The sequence below is a fragment of the Perca flavescens genome, chromosome 5 (genome assembly GCF_004354835.1).
Source record: "Perca flavescens isolate YP-PL-M2 chromosome 5, PFLA_1.0, whole genome shotgun sequence".
Taxonomy (NCBI): domain Eukaryota; kingdom Metazoa; phylum Chordata; class Actinopteri; order Perciformes; family Percidae; genus Perca; species Perca flavescens.
In genome coordinates, this window is record NC_041335.1 from 39,295,829 (window position 1) to 39,308,328 (window position 12,500).

The 12,500-nt window shown below is 43.7% G+C and overlaps 2 protein-coding genes across 2 annotated transcripts in view; one reads left to right on the forward strand and one right to left on the reverse strand.

Annotated features, from left to right (window-relative positions):
• pold2 (polymerase (DNA directed), delta 2, regulatory subunit) overlaps positions 1-7,966 on the reverse strand; it is a 10,239-nt gene extending 2,273 nt beyond the window's left edge. Inside the window, 8 exon segments of the mRNA XM_028578916.1 lie at positions 671-798; positions 2,318-2,511; positions 4,422-4,701; positions 4,842-4,956; positions 5,384-5,507; positions 6,039-6,160; positions 6,777-7,021; positions 7,807-7,966. Of these exon segments, the coding sequence (XP_028434717.1) occupies positions 671-798; positions 2,318-2,511; positions 4,422-4,701; positions 4,842-4,956; positions 5,384-5,507; positions 6,039-6,160; positions 6,777-7,014 (1,201 nt within the window). The 5' untranslated portion in view covers positions 7,015-7,021; positions 7,807-7,966.
• A 1,641-nt stretch (positions 7,967-9,607) lies between these two features.
• The window catches only part of nono (non-POU domain containing, octamer-binding), a 5,131-nt gene continuing 2,238 nt past the window's right edge, over positions 9,608-12,500 (forward strand). Inside the window, exons 1-2 of the mRNA XM_028579221.1 lie at positions 9,608-10,496; positions 11,312-11,487. Coding sequence (XP_028435022.1) covers positions 9,785-10,496; positions 11,312-11,487 — 888 coding nt within the window. The 5' untranslated portion in view covers positions 9,608-9,784. The remainder of the gene's footprint in view (positions 10,497-11,311; positions 11,488-12,500) is intronic.

Genomic DNA, 12,500 nt, shown 5'->3' on the forward strand with positions numbered 1-12,500 from the left:
AACCAATAAGATCAAACTCTCGTCTTTTTTTGTCAACAATAATGCATGTTAATTTAGACTTAGTCAGCGTCATTGGTGCAGTCTCGTCATCGAAATTAACACTAGGGCCAGAAACATTGCTACCGTTGGTTTGGAAGACAAAAATACTCTCAAAATATTCAACTTTTTGAAATTAAAATATATTTGACTTAAAACCGCCAATCAGGAGGTCCGAATTTACTCAAAATACTGGACTTTATTCTGAAAAAATATTAGATTTTTGTTCTCTCAAAATATTTGAAACACAAACAGGCCCGATCAAAAAAATAAAAGCAGAGTTTTAGAGAAATGTCTCAAAATGTTCTGACTTTCTCCTCCAAATTTTTTTTTTTTTACTACTTTTTCTAAAAAAATTTCAACTTACAAAAAACAAAAAATAATATATATATATTAAAAAAAAATATATATATATATATATATATATATATATATTTTTTGTTTTTAATGACGACTTTTTAGTCGACTAAAACTTGACTAAACAAAAACAGATCTGTGAATGACTAACTATGACTAAAACTAACAAGGACATTTGGCACAAGACTAAGACTACTACGACTGAAACGAGCCAATCAGGAGGTCCAAATGTCTGGAAGTGTAGCGGAAGACGCCGGTGTTTAACGGAGCGACTGACCCAGCGTGTCGGGCGCAGTTGGGGCGAGGTGTCGGAGCCTCAGCGTCTCCTCCAGGATCTCCAGGTGGTCTTCCATGCTGCTGTACTTCTGGATATCACTCACGTTCTGGCCCGAAGTCCCCAGGAACCTGAGCGGGATTACACAGACACACAGACACGCTTTTGTTACGGTTACATTTCAACCACAAAGCAGAGTTTTGTAACAACTGGGGAACTAGGTGCATCCCTAATATATACTTCCATACTGCCCTAGTAGATGCCAGGTGGAGACAGAGAGTGTGTATCTGTGTGGGTGTGTGTGTGTGTGCGTGTCTGCGTCTGTGTGTGTTTGTCTGGGTCAGCATATCTCCACCAGACTCCATGTAAATAATCAGGACTTTTAGCGTGTATAGAGCCAGCATATCTCCACCAGACTCCATGTAAATAATCAGGACTTTTAGCGTGTATAGCCAGCATATTTCCACCAGACTCCATGTAAATAATCAGGACTTTTAGCGTGTATAGAGCCAGCATATCTCCACCAGACTCCATGTAAATAATCAGGACTTTTAGCGTGTATAGCCAGCATATTTCCACCAGACTCCATGTAAATAATCAGGACTTTTAGCGTGTATAGAGCCAGCATATCTCCACCAGACTCCATGTAAATAATCAGCACTTTTAGCGTGTATAGAGCCAGCATATCTCCACCAGACTCCATGTAAATAATCAGGACTTTTAGCGTGTATAGCCAGCATATTTCCACCAGACTCCATGTAAATAATCAGGACTTTTAGCGTGTATAGAGCCAGCATATCTCCACCAGACTCCATGTAAATAATCAGGACTTTTAGCGTGTATAGAGCCAGCATATCTCCACCAGACTCCATGTAAATAATCAGGACTTTTAGCGTGTATAGAACCAGCATATCTCCACCAGACTCCATGTAAATAATCAGCACTTTTAGCGTGTATAGAGCCAGCATATCTCCACCAGACTCCATGTAAATAATCAGGACTTTTAGCGTGTATAGCCAGCATATTTCCACCAGACTCCATGTAAATAATCAGGACTTTTAGCGTGTATAGAGCCAGCATATCTCCACCAGACTCCATGTAAATAATCAGGACTTTTAGCGTGTATAGAGCCAGCATATCTCCACCAGACTCCATGTAAATAATCGGCACTTTTAGCGTGTATAGAGCCAGCATATCTCCACCAGACTCCATGTAAATAATCAGGACTTTTAGCGTGTATAGAGCCAGCATATCTCCACCAGACTCCATGTAAATAATCAGGACTTTTAGCGTGTATAGAGCCAGCATATCTCCACCAGACTCCATGTAAATAATCAGGACTTTTAGCGTGTATAGAGCCAGCATATCTCCACCAGACTCCATGTAAATAATCAGGACTTTTAGCGTGTATAGAGCCAGCATATCTCCACCAGACTCCATGTAAATAATCAGGACTTTTAGCGTGTATAGAGCCAGCATATCTCCACCAGACTCCATGTAAATAATCAGGACTTTTAGCGTGTATAGAGCCAGCATATCTCCACCAGACTCCATGTAAATAATCAGGACTTTTAGCGTGTATAGAGCCAGCATATTTCCACGTTTGTTGCACATTTTCCACCCTGCCAGGTGGAGACGGAGAGTGTGTACCTGACTCCGTGGATGTGCGCCTGGTGCGGGTTGGAGGCGAGCTGCAGCGTGGGGAAGACGGACGCCAGCGGGAACATGCAGCGGTGCAGAGGCTGCTGGGGCAGCGTGTAGTTGGTGGGGTCGAACTGGCCCGGCATCACATCCACGGGGACAGAGGCCTGCAACAGCAGCGAGACTCAGTCACACGCTCACATCTGGGTCATCAGCTAGTTAGTCGGTTATCACATTTGGGTTATAAACTCGTTAGTCTGTTATCACATCTGGTTTATCGGCTCGTTAGTCCGTTATAACATCTGGGTTATCGGCTCGTTAGTCTGTTATCACATCTGGGTCATCAGCTCGTTAGTTTGTTATCACATCTGGGTCATCAGCTCGTTAGTCTGTTATAATATCTGGGTCATCAGCTTGTTATTCTCTTATAATATCTGGGTTATCAGCTCGTTGTCTGTTATAACATCTGGGTCATCAGCTCGTTAGTCTGTTATCACATCTGGGTTATCGGCTCGTTAGTCTGTTATCACATCTGGGTTATCGGCTCGTTAGTCTGTTATCACATCTGGGTTATCGGCTCGTTAGTCTGTTATCACATCTGGGTTATCGGCTCGTTAGTCTGTTATCACATCTGGGTCATCAGCTCGTTAGTCTGTTATCACGAGACTGTGTCTGGTTGGTTATTAACTCGTGTCTAGTCTGTTATCACATCCGGACTACAGAGACTGTGTCTGGTTGGTGTGTAACTGTCTTATTAAACTGTCTTTAGTTAGTCTGTTATTATCATAGACTGGTTGGTGTGTAACTGGGTCATCAGCTCAGTTAGTCTGTTATCACATCCGGGTCATCAGCTGTCTGGTTAGTCTGTTATCAGAGACGTCTGGGTTAACTGTCTTTAGACTACAGAGACTGTGTCTGGTTAGTCTTTAGACTCACCTGCCAGCTGATGCAACTGCAGCTCTGGTCCAGCAGAGACGCATGGCCTTAGACCAGAGACGCTGCCCAGAGACGGTGTCCTGTGTAACGTCTTTAGACTTGGTCTGGTTGGTGTGTAACTGGAACTTGGGCTGTACACACAGAGACGATAAAACAGTCCTGTTAGCTTCTTCTCTGGGCCAGTTGGACTACAGAGACGGTGTCTGATTGGTGTGTAACTGTCTTTAGACTACAGAGACTGTGTCTGGTTGGTGTGTAACTGTCTTTAGACTACAGAGACAGTGTCTGGTCGGTGTGTAACTGTCTTTAGACTACAGAGACAGTGTCTGGTCGGTGTGTAACTGTCTTTAGACTACAGAGACGGTGTCTGGTCGGTGTGTAACTGTCTTTAGACTACAGACTACAGAGAGACGGTGTCTGGTCGTCTTTAGACTACAGAGACGGTGTCTGGTCGGTGTGTAACTGTCTTTAGACTACAGAGACGGTGTCTGGTCGGTGTGTAACTGTCTTTAGACTACAGAGACGGTGTCTGTGTCTGGTCTGGTCGGTCTGGTGTGTGTAACTGTCTTTAGACTACAGAGACTGTCTTTGTAACTGTCTTTAGACTACAGTGTGTAACTGTCTTTAGACTAAGAGACTGTCTTTAACTGTCTTTAGACTACAGAGACGGTGTCTGGTCTGGTGTAACTGTCTTTAGACTCTGGTCGGTGTGTAACTGTCTTTAGACTACAGAGACGGTGTCTGGTCGGTGTGTAACTGTCTTTAGACTACAGAGACGGTGTCTGGTCGGTGTGTAACTGTCTTTAGACTACAGAGACTGTGTCTGGTTGGTGTGTAACTGTCTTTAGACTACAGAGACTGTGTCTGGTCGGTGTGTAACTGTCTTTAGACTACAGAGACTGTGTCTGGTCGGTGTGTAACTGTCTTTAGACTACAGAGACTGTGTCTGGTTGGTGTGTAACTGTCTTCTGTCTTTAGACTACAGACTAACTGTCTTTAGACTACAGAGACGGTGTCTGGTTGGTGTGTAACTGTCTTTAGACTACAGAGACGGTGTCTGGTTGGTAACTGTCTTTAGACTAACTGTCTTCAGACTACAGAGACGGTGTCTGGTTGGTGTGTAACTGTCTTCAGACTACAGAGACGGTGTCTGGTTGGTGTGTAACTGTCTTTAGACTACAGAGATGTGTGCATCCTTGTCCTTACCTTGGTGTTTGTGCCTTGTCCTTACCTTGGTGTGTGCGTCCTTGTCCTGGGTGTTTTGGCTCAGCAGGTTTCCCACCAGCAGGACTCTGGGGTGTGTATGTCTTTAGACTACAGAGACTCCGCTCTGCTTTAGACTACAGAGACCCTCGCCGCCCAGCTGACCCGTTACCATGTCAACCAGCAGCTGCAGACCCAACATGCTGTCGCCATCACTGCTGCCCAGACCCAGTCCAGAGACCAGGAGAACAAACCTGGGAGGGAGGGAGGAAGGGAGGGAGGGAGGGAGGGAGACAGAAAGAATCTGTTGTCAAAGAAGGCTGGGACTTATACTGGCTTTCTGTGTGTGTGTGTGTGTGTGTGTGTGTGTGTGTGTGTGTGTGTGTGTGTGTACCGGTCAGAGGTGAGTTCAGGTCTCGGGGTCTGCAGAGGAAGATCTGCGAGGCAGAAGTCCTCGACCGTGAACTTCCCGTCATTCTTCTCTGCTCCGAATATCGCAATAACACTTCCTGTCGGAGAAACAGAATCTCTTTTATATAGACCTTAGTGGTCCCCTAATACTATTATGACCTATTCCTGATTGGTCCATCTGAGCTTTCATTTTCTCAAAGCCAGAGCAGGATACCCAGGGCTCGGTTTACACCTATCACCATTTCTAGCCACTGGGGGACCATAGGCAGGCTGGGGGGGAACTCATATTAATGTTAAAAAAAAAAACTCATAAATTTACATTTTCATGCTATGGGACCTTTAATTCATAGGTGTATTTTGGGCATAACATGCAATCAACCAATCAGAGATCATCTCCCATTCCCTTTAAAAGCCAGGCGCGTTTGGACCTTGGAGCATTGCTGTTATGATGGAGGATTTGCTATGTAATATTTCTATTTGTAATCTTCTGCATGTGTGTATTATTATTATTATTATTATCCTGACCTGTGACACACTTGTCTCTGTCGATGTTTCCCTCCAGTTTGATCCTCTGCAGCTCGTCCTCCAGAATCAGCTCGTCTGTGTCGCTGATGAATTTGACTCGAGCCGGCTGAGGTAGCAGGTTGTGCTGAAACAGAAGAAATAATAATAATAATAATAATAATAATAATAATAATAATTCAGGGTTTTCCGCCATAATAAAGTTCAGATTCAGCCAGTCCGGCCCCTATTTTTGTCAATATCCTAGCTTGGAAATTAGTAACTCTATTGTTTATTCTTTGTATTGTGATTGTTGAGCTCTGTTATTGTCATTCCCATTGTTACTTTTTTGTTGTATACATGTTTATTGGTTTGTCTGTGGTGTCTATATGTTTAGAGAATATGTTGTGACAAGAGTGCAAAATGAATGACCACATGAATTTCCCCTTGTGGGATAATAAAGTTTACCTTGACCTTGATCTCTCTGACCCTGACGCTTTCTCTGATAGTGGTAGAGTACCGGCTACATGCCAGAAGTAGCGGTACGCAAGAAAAAGTGCAGGTACGCTTAAGTGTAAAATGTAGAAGTGGGCCGGTACCGGTGAGCACCGGTACCGGCCTACTTCGATCACTGCGTATTATCAGTAGTGGCCCATAGGGTGTGTTTGTGTGTGCTCACCTCCTCGCTGATCTCCTTCAGGATCGAAGGCTGCAGCTCCATACGCTTGAACAACGTTCCCACAATGCAACACTGCTCCCCTGTCTGAAGATCACACAGCTTCCTGATGAGCACGTCCGATCCTGGCGAGACAGAGAGAGGCGATACGGGGGTTAATTAGGGACAAAATTAGGTCACATGGCCGCTGAACGTGGGACCCAAAAATGTAACTGCGATCATGCAAACCATTATTATTACATGTTTTAATTTGGTTGGGCGTGTGTGTGTGTCTATGTCTGTCTGTGTGTGTGTGTGTGTGTGTGTGTGTGTGTGTGTGTGTGTGTGTGTGTGTGTTGTATGGTATCTGTTCCCTGAATATATGAACTGTGTGAAAGCTTTACTCCGTTATCTATTTTCTTGCATTCTTTCAAACTGAACTAATCTAAAAAATTATCTTCATCTTTATGAGTGTTTTATCAGACATTTAATTTAAATCTGAGGCCCAGATAGAAATTAAAGAATTATTATTTTGTTGTATTTTAGTTTTCTTTCTTTTTTAATTCTATTTTGTTATGGCTTTCATTGTCTTTTCTGCACTGTTATATTTTATATTGCACAATAATGAATATTCTGCTCAGTTTTCAAATTATTTATGCTTATAAGATGTGTGTTTTTATGAAATATTGAATTAAAAAAAATATTTTTGTTTACGTTTCCTTTTCGAGACCCGGATGTAGGTCAGAAATATGGCGATCTTACCCCACTTCTGCTGCGCTCTCTCTGACAGCAGGGGCCGCATTTGCATGAGTCGTGTGGCGTAGATGTGAGCGTACTGGCGGCTGAAGCTCCGCTCGCCGACCGTGTAGCGCTCGGAGCACAGACTGTAGGCCGGCGACACGCGCTCAAACACCGGGCCCTGGCCCTGGTCCTGGTCCTCCGAGGCCGGCCGGCACAGCAGAGAGGAGCCCGGCTTCCCGGCGCTCATGTCGGAGAACATGACGGTCCTGGAGCAGAGACAATGGAGAGGTTTTAAAGGGCTGCTTTTGCCCCTATAGGCTCAGATTATTATTCTAAGTGTGTGACAACATTATGGGATGGATCCCTACAGAGATAGACCTTTTAGTTAAAGAGTAAGATCCTTTTAGTTTAACATGAAACAGCCCCGAAATCACCATCACCAAACTCCACCAGACTCCATGTAAATAATCAGGACTTTTAGCGTGTATAGAGCCAGCATATCTCCACCAGACTCCATGTAAATAATCAGGACTTTTAGCGTGTATAGAGCCAGCATATCTCCACCAGACTCCATGTAAATAATCAGGACTTTCAGCGTGTATAGAGCCAGCATATTTCCACCAGACTCCATGTAAATAATCAGGATTTTTAGCTTGTATAGAGCCAGCATATCTCCACATGTAAATGGGTGAATTAAGGGTTTATTTCAACCAAACCAGAGTGGTGATTGTTGGAACAGTGGAAAGATGAACCAAGACGGCTTTTGGTAGTTTTATTTAATTTCTGTCCACTTTGAATTAAGTGTGTTTTACGATGATAAAAGTCACGATTATTTACATGGAGTCTGGTGGGTTTAGCGATAGCAATTTCACGGATGTTTTTTTTGTTTAAAAAAGCATCTTACTCTTTAACTAAAAAGTCTATCTCTGCATGGATCCATCCCATAATGTTGAGAGTGAATGTTGCTAGAAATGTGTTCACTTTGTTACATGCAAACTCGTGTTTTAGCGCGAGGCTGATGACGCTGATGTGACAGATTCAACGAGCTTACCTTCGAAGAGGGAAAGTCAAGCTTTTGGGATTTGCAGTTTTATACCGGGGTATAAAAATATATACCGGGGTATAAAAATATGTACCGGGGTATAGTTCTTGTCAACACAGCGAGCAGAAGGATCAGTTCCCGCGAAAACGTCACAGTTTATGCTGCATTTAAGTGCTCCTCGCAGTGTGGGAAACAATATGGACGCTACAAGGAATAAAAAATATAATATAATATAATAAATAAATAAATAAATAAATATATATATATATAAATATATATATATATATATATATATATATAAAATAAACAAATATTAAATTAAATACAAAGATAATATAAAATATAGTATAAATAAAAAGATATGTAAAACAATTTAAGGGAATTAACACATATTCATACAAAAACGATACAGTGTATTGTTACAATGTGCCCAGAAGTGTGTGTGTGTCTGTCTCTCTGTGTGTGTGTGTGTGTGTGTGTGTGTGTGTGTGTGTGTGTGTGGTGTGTGTGTGTGTGTGTGTGTCTCTGTGTGTGTCTGTCTTTGTGTGTCTGTCTTTGTGTGTGTCTGTGTGTGTGTGTGTGTGTCTGTCTCTGTGTGTCTGTGTGTGTGTGTGTGTGTGTGTGTGTGTGTGTGTGTGTGTGTGTGTCTGTCTGTGTGTGTCTGTGTGTGTGTATGTGTGTCTGTGTGTGTGTGTGTGTGTGTGTGTGTGTGTGTGTGTGTGTGTGTGTGTGTGTGTGTGTGTGTGTGTGTGTGTGTGTGTGTGTGTGTGTGTGTGTGTGTGTGTGTGTGTGTGTGTGTGTGTGTGTGTGTGTGTGTGTGTGTGTGTGTGTGTGTGTGTGTGTGTGTGTGTCTGTGTGTGTGTGTGCGTGTGTGTCTGTCTCTGTCTGTCTCTGTGTGTCTGTGTGTGTGTGTGTGTGTGTCTGTGTGTGTGTGTGTGTGTGTGTGTGTGTGTGTGTGTGTGTGTGTGTGTGTGTGTGTGTCTGTCTGTGTGTGTCTGTGTGTGTGTATGTGTCTGTGTGTGTGTGTGTGTGAGTGTATCTGTGTGTTTGTGTCTGTGTGTGTGTATACGTGTGTGTATGTGTGTGTATGTGTATGTGTGTGTGTGTCTCAATGTGTGTGTGTGTTTATGTGTGTCTCTGTGTGTGTGTGTGTGTGTGTGTGTGTGTGTGTGTGTGTGTGTGTGTGTCTGTGTCTTATATAATCACAATAAAGGTAAAGGAAAAAGCCAAAAGATATGAGCACTTTAAAAAAACGTTAAAAGATACAAAACATATTTTTTATCGGTTCACACTGTAAGAAATATGTCCAACCGTCTCAGTCTCTCAGCCCGAGTTATAAAAACGGTTTCTATTTGAAAGCATCGAATCATTTATTTATTTATTTTATAAGTTTTATCTTTAATTTTCCCAGTGAAGAAACTCATTTTTCCTATTATTCCTGCATCACCTGAAAGCAGCGTGTGAACGCTTTTAATCTCGCGAGAAACTGCCCAGCAACAACGAACCCAAAAACCTGTATATATATTTATGTATTTGTAAGACATATATAATGTAATACACACACAGGGCACACTAGATAAAATTATTATAGTTAAAAAGTATACAAAAAATAAAATGTTACAAATTACATTATTTAAAAATAATTATTAATTCATTAATTATTAACCATACAGGGCACAACTTAAGTGTCTCGAGTCAAGAAATTAATTTAATGATTTTTTGTGTGTATTTAACCAGATTTTTATGACACAAAGAGAAAAATAAAAGTCTTTTGTTGTCGTTTTTTCTCTCGGCCGGTTGACTCCGGCGGCTACGTCACCCATTCATTTCAACGAGTCGCGGTGAACTGACGTCACAATAGCGTCGCGGCAGCAGCAGCAGCAGCACGCAGCTTCGCCATTTTTCTCCTCCCCCTTAGCTTCTTTGTGCGCCGTTTTCTGCGTAGTTCCGTGTTTCAATTTAAAAAATATTATATAAAAAAAAAAAGATGCAGGGAAACCGAGCCCAGCAGAACCACGGCGGGTCCAACAACAACAACTCCAACAGGAAACACGGAGGCGGAGGTGGGGGTACGAACGGGCAGCAACCCGAGCCCAACCGGGCTAACGAGGCCCTAACCCTGGACCTGCAGGGCTTCAGGAAGCCCGGCGAGAAGACCTTCACGCAGCGGAGCCGGCTCTTCGTGGGCAACCTCCCGACCGGCGTCACGGAGGAAGACTTGGAGAAGCTGTTCGCCAAGTACGGCAAGGCCAACGAGATCTTCATCAACAAGGAGCGGGGCTTCGGCTTCATTCGGCTCGAGACCCGAATCATCGCCGAGATCGCCCGAGCCGAACTCGATGACGCTCCGTTCCGCGGCAGACCCATTCGCGTTCGATTCGCTACGCACGGCGCCGCTTTGGCGGTTAAAAACCTGCCCGATTTCGTGTCCAACGAGCTGCTGGAGGAGGCGTTTGCCGTGTTTGGGCAGATCGAGAGAGCCGTGGTGATCGTGGATGATCGAGGCAGACCCACGGGGAAGGGGATAGTCGAGTATACGTCCAAACCCGCCGCGCGGAAAGCGCTGGATAAGTGCAGCGACGGCGCGTATCTGCTGACCGCCTTCCCGCGGCCCATCACCGTGGAGCCGATGGAGCAGCTCGATGAAGAGGAGGGTCTGTCTGAGAAGATCATCAACAAGAACCAGCAGTATCACAAAGGTAGGCACACACACACACACACACACACACACACACACATACATAGAGAGACACACACAAACACACACATAGAGAGACACACACACACACACACACACACACACACACACACACACATACATAGAGACACACACACATAGAGACACACACACACACACACACACACATAGAGAGACACACACACACAACAAGGGTCTGTCTGAGAAGATCATCAACAAGAACCAGCAGTATCACAAAGGTAGGCACACAACACACAGACACACACATAGAGACACACACACACAGACACACACACACACACACACACACACACACATAGAGACACACACACACACACACACACACAACAAGGGTCTGTCTGAGAAGATCATCAACAAGAACCAGCAGTATCACAAAGGTAGGCACACACACACACACACACACACATACATAGAGACAGACATACAAACAGACACACACACAACACAGACATACACACACACACAGACACGCACAGAGAGACACACACAAGAACAAAACACAGTTATGTATCACAAAGGTAGTCAGCCTTAAAGGCTGGTGTATGTGTGAGAATGTGCTTGTGTGTATGTATGTATGTATACACACACACACACACACACACACACACACACACACACACACACACAGCACCATAGAGTAAAAAGATTATATATCTATCTATCTTTTTACTCTATGGTGCTATTTGGAGAGGAGGTTTTCAACAGAATTTAGTTGTAGTCCAATAATCCAGTGACTAATGATTTGTCTCTGTCTGTCTGTCTGTCTGTCTGTCTGTCTATCTGTCTGTCTCTCAGAGCGCGAGCAGGCCCCCCGGTTCGCCCAGCCGGGATCCTTTGAGTACGAGTACGCGATGCGCTGGAAGGCTCTGATGGAGATGGAGAAGCAGCAGTACGAGATGGTCGACCGAAACATGAAGGAGGCCCAGGAGAAGCTGGAGGCCGAGATGGAGGCAGCCCGCCACGAGCACCAGGTGAGCATGGCGCTGGGGGGGGGCAGGAATGTTGAAAATCAATCAATCAATCAATCAATCAATATTTATTTGTATAGCGCTTTACAACAACCAGCAGGTATCCAAAGTGCTTCACATCAGGAACTAAGAACGACATGTCTTGCAATAAGAAGAATGAAACGTAGAAAACAGCAAAATCATAAAAGGTTACATAGAAATTGTCACACCACTACTGCGTATTGAAAGCCATTCTAAAACAGGGAGGTTTTTGAGTTTAGACCTGAAAAGAGCAACATCTCTAATTGTGCTAATATCAGGGGGTAACCTGTTGGGGGTTGTTGCGTTCTTTTTGTCACACGACACTACGAGTCGGAGAAAAGATGGATTTTTGTAACATTTTTAGTAACATTTAGGATTCTATTCACCCAGTTATTGACATATTACACAAATATATTTCACAGTTTGATACCTGGTATTTAACTCCTAATAAGACTGTAGAGACATGTCTAGCACAGATCCTGCAGGTAACTGGTTCCAACTAGCCTACTGCTCTGAATTGTGACAAAAGTGACAAAATAACTCCAACATGTTCCTATTAACATGTTGTGATTTGTATAGTCACAGCGTGTACAAAAAACAACGTAACATGAGACACAGCCATCTTCTAACTGTAAACAAACCGGGAACTATATTCTCAGACAGGCTTGCTGCGAGCATATCACTCCGCCCAAGTACTATATTCTTCCGCCTGAGAATATAGTTCCTGGTTTGTCTACAGTTAGAAGATGTCTGTGTCTCATGTTACGTTGTTTTTTTGTACACGCTGTGACTCTATAAATCACAACATGTAAATAGGAACATGTTGGCGTTATTTTGTCACTTATTGGGAGCAGTAGGATTACTGGAACCAGTTACCTGCAGGATCTGTGCTGGACTGATGCTGCTGGAGCCGTCAGACAGCATTACAGCACGCACGGAGATGAGAAGGGTATGTATGGACTAGTCTAACTCTGGGGGTTACAGTGAATAAGATA